Genomic DNA, 15,779 nt, shown 5'->3' with positions numbered 1-15,779 from the left:
TGTTGCTGCTGCTGTTGTTGTTGAGTCATCAAGAAAGCATTTTGGCGTCTGATATGAAACATGCCGCCTTGCAAATTAACTTTGGCCTAAGCCACTCCAAACAGCTATAGATACAGATACACACTCGTACATACATATGTACATACATTCGCGTTGTATAGGCACAAATTGAAAGGAGAATGGCCAGAATGGCCGGACAGCCCGGGGGCCATAGCGCCACAGGCCCTGGGGGCATGCACGACTCACCGATGACCTACAAAAAAACAATGTTTAATGTAAAAGGAAACCATCTGGTGGTGGGGTTCCAAGAAAATATTTAAATGCACTATTTTTAAACTTAAAAAAATTAAAGAAATATTATTGTTCCAGATTTAAAAATATATATAAGAAGCTTCAAAAATATCCAGCGCGTAATGAAACTCTAAAAACATGCCACAGGCCCCAAGACCTCACTTACATATGCCCCTAAGCCTACGGGAAATGAATGAATGAAAATGAATTGAATTTGTACATTTGCGTAATGTGTGCTTAAGACAGGGCAGGGCAGGGCAGAGAAAATGGAAATGGAAATGAAAATGATTAGCTCCATCAAGCTGCACGGACCACGCATCTCTTCAATCCCTATGACTATGGCGACCGCAATAGACACGCGGACAGAGCAGCATTGCCCAACCAAGAGATGAGATGAGACCGAGGCGAAGGCCAAGCTGCAAGGGCTCTCAGGCGCACGGCGGCTCACCTGAGGGGACTAGAGAGGGGTCACGAGGGCCATGTCGAAATGTGGACGCAGCTTCATGAATTTTCTATGATAAATGGAACGTCACGGCTGGCGGCTTATCTATCAAAAGAAAAGCACCACAACAACAACAACAATAAATACAAATTGAATGAGCCTGCACAGCCTACGTGGCGTATGAGTAATGCTGCCTGCTCTTCGAACGTGGTTTTTGATCTTGGTTTTTCGGTCTCAATTAAAGTCGCTTCAGCGTAGATTGTGTTGGTTGGGACGTGCTGTAGGCCCTGTTGATTAACATATCTCCAATTTGGGGTGTTTTATCTATCTATCTATCTTTGTATCTATGCATCTGTGTTTACCTTTGTGTAATTTTTGGTTTATTATCAAATCCATATTGTAGTCCATGCTGAGATGCTGCAGATAACCGAAAAAGTTTTCTATCAAATATTTGCATAATTAATTAATGAACTTTTGTGGCCTGGACCGACACTGGGTTGGTTTTATGGTGCAAATCAAAAAATGCGCATAAATTGTATACAAAATGTTATAAATTTATAGTAATAAAACACACAAATAAATTTACAAAAAATAAAAAATGAAAGCAGGTGGCATTTTGAATGGCCAGCAAAATATTCTCTTGGGTAGAAGAACCTCAAGGAAAACAAACCACTTCCAAGGCAGACAACCTACAATTCTAGATTGTCAAGTGCTAACTGGGTCAACACGCCCAAGCCCTCCCCATCGCCCCATAACTAACGCAATGCCGCAGTGCAAACAATTACGGGGACTTGGGCCCAGGACTCGACAACCAGCTCATTTCCCTGGCACTTTGGCTAATTGTCTTCAATTGTCGCCACCTCAGCAGCAGCAGGCAGCAGCAGCAGGCAGCAGCAGCAGGCATCAGGCGGCGGCAACTCTTTTGGCACAATCCCCTGTCGGGAAACAAACAAAAAAAACAAAACAGAATGAAGAAAATTACACAAAATGGAAACTTGGGACTGCTTTGCTTGCATAATGTTCATGCAATTAAAAGCCATGTCCTGGCACAATGCGATGCCTGCCCGCCCGCCCGGCAAGGACGCAGCTCTCAAATGAAAAACGAAATGCGAAAATGCGAAAACGGGGAAAATGCGCACAGAAAGCTAAACCACAAATTTAGGTCAGAAGCAGCAGCAAAACGAAGGGGCAAAGGCGAGAAGTGGAAATTCTCTTTAGTTTTTTTGTTTTGTTTTTGTTTTAAGCGCGCTAATTAATTAAAATGAAGCAGCAAATACAATGGCCGCGAATAGTGGTGGCGTTTCTGTGGGTGGCTGCAGCCCCAAGAAAGCAGAGAAGTGAATTACTGCGCATGGGAGGTGGCTACAGGGTTTGGGCTTGGTGTTGGGATTTGTGTGTCAAGTGGAGCGAGGGGGTAGGACTGGGCTGCATACCTTCTGCGTTCTTTGAAGTTTATAAAGTTATAAAAATTGAGAGTGATGGAGATGGAAAAAGGAGCGGCAGCGCCAAGACATTGCCATGGCTAAGCAGCAGATATGTAAGGATAAATATGTTACCCTCAAAACAGTCCAACTTTTAGCCACTTTTATGCGGCTAACGCGTCGTATGAGTAATGAATGAGACCGTAGAACGTGGCATCGTGGTAGACTGCTCATCTGTTGGCCCAGCCAGCCCAGCCAGAGCAGCCAGATAATACTGTAGCCATTTCAATTAAAAATAAAAGAAAAAAGAAAACTTTGACTGCCGCCGCCGCCGACGACGACTACGTCATTAATTAGGAATGCTCTCCGAGCAGTCGCCTTTCAAGTGTCTCGAGGGGGGGGATGGCGGCCAGACTGCAGCGGCTGCCAGTGCCAGCGAAAGGCATTGGCCGCCTGGTCGCCATCGCTTTGTGTTGGCGTTGAGGCATAAACTTTTTTGTGCTACTGTTGTTGCTGTAATGCGCTTTGTGCAAATTGCAAATAAATTGCAAAAGCCGCCAACGAAAAGCAGCCAACTCAAAGGCGCCAAAAGCCGACAAACGGAGGGGGAGGAAATGGAAATGTGCTCTGGGGTCTGGGGATTTTCTGTGGGGGGATTAGATAGCGCCAAAGAGCAGCAGCAGCAAAGGGGGAATGGGAATGGGAATGGGGTTGGGGATGAGGTGGCACTGTTTTGATGCCGCCAATTTCATGCCACTTTGCATTTTAATTAAAAGTATCCTTTCCCTATCTTCTTGTGTCTTTGCAGTCCAGGAATGCACCACAGACTCCGAGGAGCTGATGTATCACCAGGTGCGTGCCTCCTCCTCGTGCAGCGCCCCGCCCGACCTGCTGCTGGTCAGCGAACGTGACAATAATATACAACTGCGATCGCCAGTGGTTAATATAATCACCACACCGCCGGGCAATGCCTCCGGTGCGGCTGGCAACAAGCAGCAGCTGCAACAGCAGGCGCACCAGCATCACCAGGCGCTGCCCCATACCCACGCCAGCAGGCATCACCATCAGCATCCCATGCAGCTGCCGCAGGACATGAGCAGTAGTGGCAGCCACACGAAGCATTTGCGCATCAGCAGCAGCTCCGGGGGCAAGCATGGCAAATATGCAAATATGCAACAGCAGACGGTGACGGCGACGGCGACAGGCGTCGATGAGGATGTGGTCGATGCGGCAGCAGCAGCGGCCCAGCCCACAGGCCAACAGCATCAGCAGCAACATTCGCGGCACTTGCACCACCACAAGGAGGAGCGCATCCGTTTGGAGGTGAGTCCATTAGTCCATCAGTCCATCAGCTCCATAACTTGATAAGCTTATTAGATTATTAATTACGAGGGCAAAGTCAAGTATCCAAAATCCCATAAACATTTTATTTTTATATTCCAATTCTGATTTCCAATTCTCCGTTCAATTATGTAGGAATTTATGGAATATTCCCATTGTTGTTTCATAACCCAAATATTTATAGAGCACTTCATCTCTATACACCAAAAGCGTAAAGGGTATTCCCATCTGGGCATTAAACATGCCACAGATACAGCGCAAAGCGCACCCACACTTAAACTAAATATTCAGATTACATGCAAACATAGTGAAATTAAAAAGAATTCAATGCGATTTAAATATATTTTAAATTTATTAAATACTGCACATATTTAATCGAAATATAAAACATTTCAAAATAAATATATTATATTAAATTTGTATGAAATATATTTAATTTAAATGTGGGTGAATTTATATTAAAATATTTCCGTATGGTATAGATATTAGATTTGAATCTAAGCGCAAATTTATATCTGAGAAGGAAGGGTATTCATGTTACTGCTTCAAATAAGCTTTTACTTCCAACAATCGTCTGCTTATAAATATATCATGATAAATTAAATGATGTTTAGTTTTCCATTTGTTAGCCTCTGACCCACCACCCCTCCGGCCAGGTGTTGGCTGGGTTGGTTGTTTTGGTCAAGTTTAATCCACTCGCATGCTGTTATTACTGCTGTTATTCCCCTCTCTCCGCTGTTGGCCATAACTCATGGCCCACTGGGCCACAGCGCACATCGCCCACATAAACTCAACAATTCAATGTGCTTTTAATTAAAATTTCAATGGCTGCTGCTGCTGCCCGACAAGCTACAGCTTCATTTTGTTGTTCCAACCCACCAAATATCAGAGGAGAGTGGGAAAAAAAAGTATTTCATTAACACAAGGGCGCCGGCAATTTTCAATTACCACCCACTGAGGAAGAACATTCTCCTTCGCTGCTGCTGCTGCTGCTACGGGGCAGAGTCCTCTAGTCTTTTCTCTCTTGTTATTCTGTGCCAAAAAAATATCAAAACATTAAAATTCAATAAAAACCATTAAAAGCAAAGCAACAAAACACGAAAAGCACTCAGAGGCAATTAAAAATCTACAAGCCGAGAGAAAGGCAGCAGCAGCAGCAGCATCCAAGAGGAAATTATATTTATTTATACGACGAGACGAGAGGAGAGAAGCAGCAGTTGAAACTGTTGGATGCTGCTGTGTTTTCGGTTAGCACTTTATCAATGGTAATGGTCCCCCCCCCCCCATCCCATAACCCACCCCGACATCAGACGCTGCTGCTGTCTGTGCTTCTGGCAAGCAAATTAAATATTTAGTCAAATTATGGCCACAAATTTCGACTGGTTTCGGTGTTGCTTCTAATTGTTGTTTTTATGTGGCACATGGCTGCTGCGGTTGTGGCATACACACAACATGTTGCATTTGCACCAAACAAAACAAACAAACAAAAGCAAAACCCTTGTAGTGTACCCTCAAATTGGATGTGGCAAAGTTTATTAGCAATATTTATTTTTTAGTTTGCTGCTGCTTCAAAAATTGTTGCCAAAAAAGTTTAAATTGTGGCCTGGGAAATTGTTGCCACTAAGCAACGGGGTTTTTGAGGTGGGAAAGTGGAGTAGGAAGTAGAAAAATATGTTTTAAATATATGTAGCAGAGATTTTCATTAGAAATCATTGCCTAGTCTATACAGCTGCCAGTTGACTCCCAGTTGTATTCCAATCAATTCCCGTCTATCCCGTACTCATACAAATCTATCTTCCATTCTCATATTCGCAAACCGAAACAGGAATTCACCTGCGACGTATCCGTTGAGGGTGGCAAATCCTCGCAGCCGTTGCAATTCTCGTTCACGTTCTACGATCTGGATGGGCATCATGGCAAGATAACAAAGGACGACATTGTGGGCATTGTGTATACCATATACGAGTCCATTGGCAAGTCCGTGGTGGTGCCCCACTGTGGCAGCAAGACAATCAATGTGCGCCTCACCGTCAGTCCCGAGGGTAAATCGAAATCCGCACAACAGCCGTCCATGGATGGTGTGCCCCTGCCCGCGGCAGCATTCGGCGGCAGCAACAACAACAACAACAGTAACAGCAACAGCAACAACAACAACAACAAACTGAAGAAGTTGCCCATGGGACTGGCAGCAGCCATGGCGAAACAAGTGAACGGCGGAGCAGCGCTAACGACATCCGCCGGCACACGCCGCCAGCATCGGTATCGACCGCGCAAACTGATTAAGTCCGATGACGAGGACGATGACAGCAACAGCGACAAGGAGAAGGATGCACATACACTGGCTGCAGCAGCAGCAGACCAGCAGCCAAGTGGGAGTGGCACCAAGGGCGGTGCTGGTGGCAGCAGGAGCCATCATAGTCATGGCAGATATCACCAACAGAAGAGCAGCGCCAAATTGGAGCAGTGCTGTGGGGCTGCGGAGCAGCAAACGCCGGACAATACCTACGAGAATATGTTGAATCTCAAACAGGAGCAACAGCCGCAGCAGCAGCAGCAGCAGCAGCAGCAACAGCCGAGTGGCAACGATGTGGCTGATTGTCCATCGCATCGCCAGCTGCACCATCAGCGGCAGCAGGACATCTACATGAAGCAGGCCACACAGCGCGTGAAGATGTTGCGGAGGGCGCGCAAACAAAAGGTAGGCACAAGGTAACAAGACAAAACAAATTATGGCAAAAACAAAACAACAATCTCCCCTCAAATGTGGCTAGGAAATAGCTCAGCACAGCATAGCTCCTGGCCACATTCTGTGCCCTCCTCCCCCAACGAACCTTTCCCCCTCCCCGTATGCCTAAAAGTCGCCTTTTGTTTTTGTTATTTTGCTTTGTTCTGCACCGCATTCATTTTTATTTCTCAATTATAATTTAATTTTGTTTTTTTTATTTTGTATTTTTTGTTTAAACCATCAACCAACAACAACAACAACAACAAATTGAACCACAAACAGTACCAGGATCACTGCATGGAGACGCGACAGCGCAGCCTCTCGGTGGGCAATGATGCCAATTGGCTGAACCGCCATTTGCCACAGTCGCAGCAGCAGCAGCAGCCACAGGCGGCACATAAGAGTGCCTCGGTGTCGCCACCACCACACAGTGGCGCGGAGATAATGCTGGATGGAGTGCAGCTGCGTCAGCCACGTCACCACCATCATCAATCCCAGTCCCAATCCCAATCCCATCAGCAGCAGCGCAAGTCCGCCGAGTGCTGGAAATCGGCGCTGAATCGAAACGATTTGATTAGCATCATCAGGGAGAGCATGGAGAAGAATCGTCTGTGTTTTCAGCTGAATGGGTAAGCAAAATCCCCCCAAGCGTCATTCGCTTATCCTGCATCATAACTCATTTGCTTTTCTTTTTTGGCGACCCGATTCCCACCCCCTCTGATTCCCTAATTGAAACATAAATCCCTGACAAATAGCCCCATGCAATCAGCCACTAATTGAAGTCAAATTTGTTTGTTTTTTGTTTTTTCTTTTTGCTTTTGCACACAGAAAACCCCAAGCCAATGTGAGTCCCATACGGCAACCGGCAGCACAACAACAACAACAACAACAGCAACGCCAACGCTCCAGTACGGGATCGAAAATTCCAACACTAATTGCCAACCACAGTCCTGCCGCCCAGTCTCCGGTCAGCTGCAGTCCACCCTGCAGCCATCCGGCAGCAGCCACCTGCATTCCGTCGTCAGCACAGGCAGCGCCACCGGCGGCCATCGAGGGGCCAGGTCATCATCACGACCATCCCCAACCGCACATACCCATCTACCATCAGCAGCTGGCAATTAATCCGGCCGTGCTGGCCGCCCAGCACAGTCACAACAGTGCCCACAACAAGCTAAATCTCTGTGGCTACGATTCGTTCCTTCATGCCACAATCTGTGGCGGCGGCTCGGCCGCCCACTCGCCACCACCGACGCCCAGCAATGTGGCCACTGTGCAGCCCATACCCAAGAAAAGTCACAATCAGAAGAGCCTGCTGCAAGGCTACCAGCGACTGGAGCAGCAGCAGCAGCAGCGATCCAGCAAGGACTACAAGAACTACGGCAATCTCATCTATGCTAAGCTGAGCGAACAGCTGCAGCAGAAGGAGCGGGAGCAGCGCAGACATCGCCACAAGCAGCAACAGCAGCAGCTGCAGCAGCAGAACCAACAGCAGCAGCCACTGAAACCCAAGGAGGAATCTCTACCAGAGCAGGAGCAGCAGCAGCAGCGTTTGCCAACCTCGAGCTCCAGCTCGACGGGTTCCAAGATCTTTGGCGATGCCTTGGAGTGCGCCCATCTGCTGGCCAGCGAGGAGGAGGATCTGCCGGCCAGCCTACCGCTGACCAGCACACCCAGCAAGGTCGTCAGCACCGACACCCTCATTGATCTGAATGACGATGTGGGCGAGGCTGTGGCCGAGGCCGTCACCGAGGGTGGCAAGGTGTTGGAGGTCGATGAAGAGGCGCACCAAGAGGTGGAGCTGGACACCAGTGTCTCCAGCTCGATGATTCATCGCTATGTGCACGAGCACATTCACCATCACTACCATCACTTCAAGGAGCAGCAGGATGTGTGAGGGAAAACCCCAAGTAAAAACTAAACCCACAACTAGAACGAATGAAACTAAAAACTATTTGAATGTTGCTTATGTTTTCACTCTAAATGAATTAATAAGTAGCGCCAATTGTAATTTAATGTTAGAATTTATCATCCAAAAAATTATTCGAATCAAACAAAACAATATTAGAGTCCGGGTTGGAACCATCCATGTCTGGAACCACTTGAACCTTTGCCCCATGGGCATGTGGGTATATTATCGTATATAGACTAGCCTTTCTATAGCTTATGCAAAACAAAACAAAAAACCAAAATTAAAATGCGCCTTTTGCCTTGGCAACAAATCACCGCTTTTTGCTATGCTAATCGACCTAGCAACATGTTGCAGCAACACATATCACGTATCAAAGCGCGCTGGCAGCATGTTGCGCCCAAGCATTTTGTGTTGCTGAATAAATTTAAAAAACTAAAACTTTGCAAAACAAAAAAAGAAAGCAAAACAAAAAAAAGGAAACTGAAAATGTGTGGAAAATGACTCTATTGTTTAGTGAAAATTATTAAATTAAATGAAATTGTTGTCTATAATATGAAATTTTATGCAACGCTTTTTAGGTGTATAGAAAGGATCAGGAGAGGAGTGGAGCGATGTTCTCCTTAATGCGAATTTTAAGTTTTCTACCGATATCGTGTATATTTATGTTTTACGAAGCCAATTTAATTTTAAACACTACTAGAATTAGTTTCTAACACTAACCGCCAACAAGACAAGCAACAATGCAACTAAACAAAACAAAACAAGCAAAAAACAAACAAAAACAAAACAATTTTAGTTCAATTATTATTTTTGTAATGTTTTTCATTTTTTTTTTATCTACTCATCAACCAATCAATCAATCAAATAATCAATTCAATCAAATCAAACAAAAACAAAATGCATTTAACTCTTATTTAAATAAAAAAGACTGATTTCCAATTAAACATAAAACATTAAACATAATGAGAAAATACTAAATAAATTATTGAATTGCTAAAAATGGAATTATTCATTTAGAGAGTGTTTTTTACTATGGAACATGGGAGAAATCTGAATTAGTTATGGGAATCATGGTAGTTCTTTTATTCAGAAACTTTTAAATTTAGAAAAGTTTAGGTAGGGTTTTGGGCCAAAGTCTTTTGGTAAATCAATGATAAAGCTGTTGACTAATTTCGGTTTTTATTGATTTATAGAATCTCTTAAAAGAGATATAAAAATATGACTTGAAAAACCAAACACAAAATATTTTTTGATCAACAATTGGAAAGAAGACAAGCTCTGACTGCTACGAACTCTGACTGCCGACAAAAGCTAGCTGATACGCAGAGTAAGATAAACTTTTAGCCAAACCAAAACATTAATACTCGAAAAGCTGCCGGCCGTGCAAATTAGACATTGTCTTGGCTCTGAAACAAACGACACAGAGATGAGATCTAAATTTAAACCGTCGTGCGCCATGCGACAAGAGAGATTCGGAGATAGGAGAGAAAGACCGGAGACCGGAGAGAAGATCTCTCTAGCGTCCCATCGGATTGGATTTATTTTGGCAGCACGGAGACACAAAAGAAAATATGTTCTCGCAGACAGGCAGATAGATCGCGAGTAGAGTCCGAAAAAAGAACACTAGAACAGAACAAATGTGATGTGGGGTTTTCAGTAAATTTTCAAACGTTGCGCATTACGCAAACACACGGTGAACAGGGGAATTAGCTTGTACGTCGAAGATCAGTGGAAGATTAGCATAAACATAAATGTCCTCATCGCTGACATCCTGTGCCCTGTGCCAGGCGAGAGCCTCGCAGCTATGTGCCGCCTGCCGGAGCGTGGTCTACTGCAGTCGGGAGCACCAGAAGGAGCACTGGAAGCAGGGCCACAAGCGCGAGTGCAAGTGCTTTGAGGTGGCCACCAACGAGACACTGGGCCGGCATCTGCGCGCCACAAGGGACGTCAAGATTGGCGAGGAGATACTGAAGGAGGCTCCCCTTGTGCTGGGTCCCAAGGTGGCCTCGGCGCCTATCTGCCTGGGCTGTCATCGGAATCTGCTGGCCCCGGCAAAGCCACGCAGCAACTACTACAAATGCAGCTCCTGCAGCTGGCCCCTGTGCGGCAAAGAGTGCGAGGAGTCGCCCCACCATCGAGCAGAATGCCAGCTCATGTCCGGCAGCCACTTTCAGTCGAAGATCAACTACCAGCCCGGCGAGGAGGAGCGCAAGGAGTCCGCCTACTGTGTGATTATGCTGCTGCGCTGCATGCAGCTGAAGGCAAGCGATCCCGAGGGCTTTGCCCGCCTCTCCGCCCTGGAAGATCACCTGCAGGAGCGCCTGGCGACGCCGCTGTATCAAGTGCTGCGTGCCAATCTCATAACGTTCATCAAAACCATTTTGGGCATGCGCGATTGGTCGGAGGTGGACATCCTTCGCATTGCCGCCATTCTGGACACCAACACCTTCGAGCTGCGACAGCCCCGCGAGCGTCGAAAGGTAAGAGCTCTCTTTCCTGGTGCGGCCATGATCTCGCACGACTGTGCGCCCAATATGCGGCATCGTTTCGACGACGACATGAACATTCGATTCCTGGCCAAGCGCCCCATTGCCAAGGGCGAAATCCTGAGCATTTCCTACACTCAGCCCCTAAGGAGCACCATCCAGCGGCGTCTGCATCTGCGGCAGGCCAAGTGCTTCGATTGTGCGTGTGCCAGGTGCCAGGATCCCACGGAGTTGGGCAGCTTTGCGGGTGCACAGACCTGCGTCAAGTGCAAGGCGGGAAAGGTCAGTGAGGGGGAGAAGTGGGAAACTGAATATATGCTCATAAAAGAAGATTTTCCCACAGATAATCTCGGTAAATCCGCTCCTGAACACAGCCAACTGGAAGTGCCAGCTGTGCAACTTGAAGCGTTCCGCCAAGGAAGTGCTGCTCTCCGATGCCCAGCTGCAGAAGGAGATTGAGGCGCTGGACAAGACAAGCCCCACGGATTTTGAGGATTTCATCTACCGCCATCGGGTGGATCTCCATGAGACCAACACCCATGTCCTGCAGGCCAAATATGCGCTCACTCAGCTGTACGGAAATGCGCCAGGACTCGCCATGGATGGTAAGCAGCAAAGGGGATTTGTCCATACAGTAATAACCCCACAGTGTCCCCCCACAGAACTCAGTGAGGAGTCGCTCAATCGCAAGGTGGAGCTGTGTGAGGAGCTCCTAAAATTGGCCAACATTTTTGATGGCGGCTGGAGCATCTTTCGCGGCAATTTGCTAATAGACCTGGAGGAGGCGCTCGTGGCACAGGCCTTGCGATCGGAGGAACTACTGGAATGCGAAGAGAAACTCAAACGGGCATCAGAGCTGCTGGCGGAGATCGGGAATATTATGCAACATGAACCGGAAATGCAGCAGCTGCTGGCAGAGCGTCAAGCAATCCTAGACAGAGCCCTAGAGCGATTTGAAGAGGTCAATCAAATCGAATAGCTCTGAAAAAAAATGTGCCAAATAAACTTTATACAATTGTTTCTATAAAAGACACTTTTCTATTGCGGATAATTAAAATTTTATTCAAAATTTGCGCCAAGCTTCATAACAGCGTTGCCGTACTCGATTAATTAATACTGCCCTCAAATACAGCGTTGCCGGACACGATTAAATACTTCCCTCAAATACAGCGCTGCCGGACTCGATTAAATAGTTCCCTGAAATACAGAGCTGCCGGACTCAATTAAATAGTTCCCTGGCATACTGCGTTGCCGGACTCAATTAATTAAGTACTGCCCTGACAATTTACATTTACTTTACATTTGACATTACAATTACTTTACATTGTAGTATGTGTGTATGTTTTTGCGGAAAATATTTTTGTCTTCTTCCTATTTGCGAAAAATTTATCTTCTTCTTTTTTGCCTACTTTAGTTTTTAGGGCTGCCAGATCGGCTCTAGAGGCTACAAGCAAACTATCGATACTATCGATAGTTCCCTCTTTGGTCTGACACCTCTAGTACGAATAGGTCTGAAACATCCGTTATCGATTTCACGTGTTGCACGTGTGATTTGTTTATGTTTTAATTTTTGCATAAAAAACGCAAGATTTGGTCTAAAATGGAGAGTGTAATTAAGGAAACGTCGGCTGAAGTGTCGCCAAATGGAGCACAACCAATGGAGACAGCCGTAGAGCAATCAGATGCTGAAAAAGCAGCAAGCAACGATGTGACCGTGGAAAAAACCGGCGAGGAGTACGCCTATTTGGAGCGGAATGAGTTCACATCGGAAATATACAAAATAGAAGTGAAGAATATGGGCTACTTTGGCATTGGTGTAAGTTACAAGACAAATCCACATGCAATAAACTAAATGCATTCCCTTTTAGGAGTTTAAAAAGCTGCTGAAGAACACCTTGAAGCTGGACATGACGAAAATCAAGTCTCCCACCAGAAAGGAGTTTGCTTTTGTTTGCTTTCGCACGCAGGAGGATCAGCAGAGAGCCTTGGAAACACTGAATGGGTACAAGTGGAAAGGCAGAGTGTTAAAGGCGCTGGCAGCAAAGGCCTCCGCCGATCCGCTGCAGAAAAAGCGAGCGGCTGAAGGCGCCAGCGATGGCAAGCCCAAACGTCAACGCACAGCCGTAGAGGCCACCTGCCCGCTGGCGGGCATCAGCTACGATGAGCAGCTGCAGCAGAAATCGGAGGAAATGTCCACCCTGCTGCGGAAATATACCCAAGAACTGAGGAAGCTTAATCCCCAGGCCAAGCCGCATTTGGACAACTTTAAATTTGACAAAGTTCTGCCCTCTCCAACGGTGAATGGCTACAGAAACAAGAACGAGTTTACGGTGGGCAAAAACTCTGAGGGCGAAGTCGTGGTGGGATTCCGCTTGGGCAGCTACAGCGATGGATCTGTGGAGGTGGCGGCGGTACAGGATCTGCCGCACCTACCCGACCAGGCAAAATGGGCGGCGCAGAGTTTTCAAAAGCTTGTGAGGCAATCAAAATTTCTGCCCTTCAATCCAGATGGCAATGTGGGACACTTCAGGCAGCTGATGGTGCGCTGTTCGAGTGCCACGGGCGAGCTGATGCTAGTGGCGGGCATCTACTCCTCCAATCTAAGTGAAGACGAACAGCGGGAACTAAAGCAGGAGCTAAAGTCCTTCTATGAGAAAGTGGAGCCGGATGCAAGTGCCTTCAAGTGCACTTCCCTCTACTATCAAGATGTCAAGCATCGTGAGGCTGGGCAGATGGTGAACCCCGTCGACCATTTACTGGGCACCACCCACATCACAGACACCATTCAGGGTCTACAGTTTCGCATCAGTCCGCTGGCCTTTTTTCAAATCAACACCGAAGGAGCCAATGTGCTCTATCAGCAGGCCATTGATCTGGTGGCTCCCACCAAGGACACAACCATGCTGGACATTTGTTGCGGCACTGGCACCATAGCACTGGCCTTTGCCAAGCACTGCAAGCGGGTCCTGGGCGTGGAAATCGTACCCGATGCCATCAAGGATGCTCAGTTCAATGCCGAAGCGAATGGAATTGATAACTGCAAGTTCTTTACGGGCAACGCGGATGACTTTATCAAGACCATGGTGCGGGAGGCGATGTATGAGGAAGAGCCAGGCAAGCCAGTGGATTTGATAGCCGTGGTGGATCCACCAAGAGCGGGACTGCGTAAGCAACAGCAGAACTCAATCTTCTCGGCATTATTTTAATTAAATTCCCTCTTTCCTCCATTCATCTGTAGATAATCGTTCCATTGCCGCCATACGTTCGGCGAGTGCCATCAATCGTCTGGTGTATGTCTCCTGCAATCCAAACAGCGCCAAGCGCAACTTCATCGAGCTGGCCAGACCCGAGTCCAAGCACTACAAGGGTGAACCCTTCTATCCGAAATCAGCTGTGGCCGTCGACATGTTCCCCCACACAGCGCACACGGAGCTGGTCATTCTGTTTGAGCGTGAGCCCAGGACAAAGACAGATGAAAACGCACCGCCAGCAGAGGCTGTAGAGGCGTCGGCGTCAGCAGCCACAGAATCATTGAAGACTGAAACCACAACTAAAGTAAACATTGAGACGGACACGGAGACGCTATCAACTGCGTGATGTGGGTGTTGCATGGGGCGGCACGATGTACAGTTGGCTCAAATGTAATTTTCTTATAGACTTGGCGTACCGGACTCTGATAATCTCTTCATCTTTCAGGTCACTCTCGCGATTCTCGCAATCACCTCGACAGCCAAACGATGCCTCATTCTCGCTTATCTGCAACGGGATGTTGTCATCCCATCCATCCATCATTGTCTCTTTGTGCTGCTCGCGACTGTGGCAGCGGCAGCGGCAGCGGCTGTGGCAGTGGCTGCTGCTCCTACTTTTATTGTTTTAAATTGATTTAATTGTATTTACGCCGTTCGGACGTCTGCTACAACGGGGGAAACGGACAAAATCGACACAAGCGACTTCCTCTATTTAGTGCTAGTTACTCTCTAAGTTGGAGCAACGGCATCATCGTCAGTACTATTTTGACGCTCGTGTGATAAGAATTGCAAAACGCTGCAATCTTTTGGGCATTATAAAGGTGTAGCAAGCGAAGCGGAAATCGTCTGGTAATCATAATATCAGTGATAAGTGTTCCAGGTGCAACGACCCTTTCCAAGGGCCAAGGATCACATGTCTGACCAGGTATGAGACGTTTATAAACATGTGGAAAGGTACCCTAGTTTTAATTACACATTTATGGAGTATGCAAGTGTAATTTTTTCTATATTTTATATGCATTTATCAAATGCGGTTTGGTTTTGTAATAAATTTAATAATATTACAAGTGCATTTTACTCTTTATAAAGTGCTTGTCGATGATAGATGATTATTGCAACACAGTGTTTTAATTGCACAATGAAAACTGTTTGCCTTCCGTTCCCTGTTCCCTTTGCTTATCTAAACTAAACATTTGTACATTTTTTGTTTTGCTTTGCTTGGCTGTTCTGTTTGTTACAAGGTCCAAACCAAGCAGCACAGCACTCGAAGAACTGTAAACAAGCCTCAGCTGTAGCTATAAAAACAAAATATGTATAAAACAACACAATAATATTATTGTTTTGGCGAACCAAACAGAGAGGGGCAGAGCAACGTGACTGATGTCATGTTGGATAACAACATAGGAAAACAAACGCAGAACGGAATCGGAATTGGCAGTGTGAGAATCATTACAACTAACCAGAAGGGGCGCGGCACACCCACAAATACATACATACATACTATATATATATATCTAATAAAGCTTTCGTGAGCGGCGACCCGCAGACCTTTAAATATTTAAACGTGCCAACGACAGGCAGTACTTTGGACCCCATGAGCCGTTTTGTGCCTCTATAGCAAAATGATTATAGACACGAATATAAAGAAAAATAACACCTTAATTATTATAAATCAAAACGAAATGAGCGAACTAATAAAGACACAATGCGACAGAGAGAGAGACACACAGCGAGAGATCGCGCACAAAGAAAGCAAATCTGAAGAGGGAGCACAACTGATGCGTCTGAGAACAAGGGCAAGAATAGGAACAGAAGCAGGGGCAGGCACTACACATTTATTTATAATATCTGGCAGACACTTACCATTGTCGGTTGTAAGGCACCTAGCAACACATGAAATGAAATTCTGCGATTAG

The 15,779-nt window shown here is 46.4% G+C and overlaps 3 protein-coding genes across 4 annotated transcripts in view; all 3 read left to right on the top strand.

Annotated features, from left to right (window-relative positions):
• LOC111071256 (protein naked cuticle) overlaps positions 1-8,925 on the top strand; it is a 40,512-nt gene extending 31,587 nt beyond the window's left edge. Inside the window, exons 2-5 of one of the 2 annotated variants that reach the window (XM_022362500.2) lie at positions 2,963-3,477; positions 5,321-6,193; positions 6,503-6,849; positions 7,049-8,925. In XM_022362500.2, coding sequence (XP_022218192.2) covers positions 2,963-3,477; positions 5,321-6,193; positions 6,503-6,849; positions 7,049-8,114 — 2,801 coding nt within the window. In that variant the 3' untranslated portion in view covers positions 8,115-8,925. The remainder of the gene's footprint in view (positions 1-2,962; positions 3,478-5,320; positions 6,194-6,502; positions 6,850-7,048) is intronic. The other variant, XM_022362501.2, reaches the window with a different exon arrangement.
• Positions 8,926-9,719: 794 nt separating this feature from the next.
• Positions 9,720-11,638, top strand: LOC111071260 (SET domain-containing protein SmydA-8). The gene is made up of 3 exons (XM_022362508.2): positions 9,720-10,897; positions 10,959-11,220; positions 11,278-11,638. The coding sequence occupies exons 1-3, from the start codon at positions 9,881-9,883 to the stop codon at positions 11,592-11,594; spliced, it is 1,596 nt and encodes a 531-aa protein (XP_022218200.2). The 5' UTR covers positions 9,720-9,880; the 3' UTR covers positions 11,595-11,638.
• A 503-nt stretch (positions 11,639-12,141) lies between these two features.
• Positions 12,142-14,454, top strand: LOC111071259 (tRNA (uracil-5-)-methyltransferase homolog A). Its single transcript, XM_022362506.2, has 4 exons — positions 12,142-12,431; positions 12,484-13,780; positions 13,854-14,256; positions 14,312-14,454. Exons 1-3 carry the CDS (start codon positions 12,216-12,218, stop codon positions 14,210-14,212), a joined length of 1,872 nt encoding a protein of 623 aa, XP_022218198.2. The 5' UTR covers positions 12,142-12,215; the 3' UTR covers positions 14,213-14,256; positions 14,312-14,454.
• Positions 14,455-15,779: the final 1,325 nt, after the last annotated feature.

The sequence above is a fragment of the Drosophila obscura genome, unplaced genomic scaffold (assembly GCF_018151105.1).
Source record: "Drosophila obscura isolate BZ-5 IFL unplaced genomic scaffold, ASM1815110v1 contig_1, whole genome shotgun sequence".
Taxonomy (NCBI): Eukaryota; Metazoa; Arthropoda; class Insecta; order Diptera; family Drosophilidae; genus Drosophila; species Drosophila obscura.
Note: the sequence above shows the minus strand (reverse complement) of the source record. Positions and strands in the feature narration are given on the sequence as shown.

Coding starts and splice junctions, on each gene's coding strand:
- LOC111071260 (XM_022362508.2), top strand. CDS start 9,881: ATGTCCTCATCGCTGACATCCTGTGCCCTGTGCCAGGCGAGAGCCTCG. Junction 10,898..10,958: donor TCAAGTGCAAGGCGGGAAAG/GTCAGTGAGGGG, acceptor ATTTTCCCACAG/ATAATCTCGGTAAATCCGCT. Junction 11,221..11,277: donor GCCAGGACTCGCCATGGATG/GTAAGCAGCAAA, acceptor GTCCCCCCACAG/AACTCAGTGAGGAGTCGCTC.
- LOC111071259 (XM_022362506.2), top strand. CDS start 12,216: ATGGAGAGTGTAATTAAGGAAACGTCGGCTGAAGTGTCGCCAAATGGA. Junction 12,432..12,483: donor TGGGCTACTTTGGCATTGGT/GTAAGTTACAAG, acceptor ATTCCCTTTTAG/GAGTTTAAAAAGCTGCTGAA. Junction 13,781..13,853: donor TCCACCAAGAGCGGGACTGC/GTAAGCAACAGC, acceptor ATTCATCTGTAG/ATAATCGTTCCATTGCCGCC.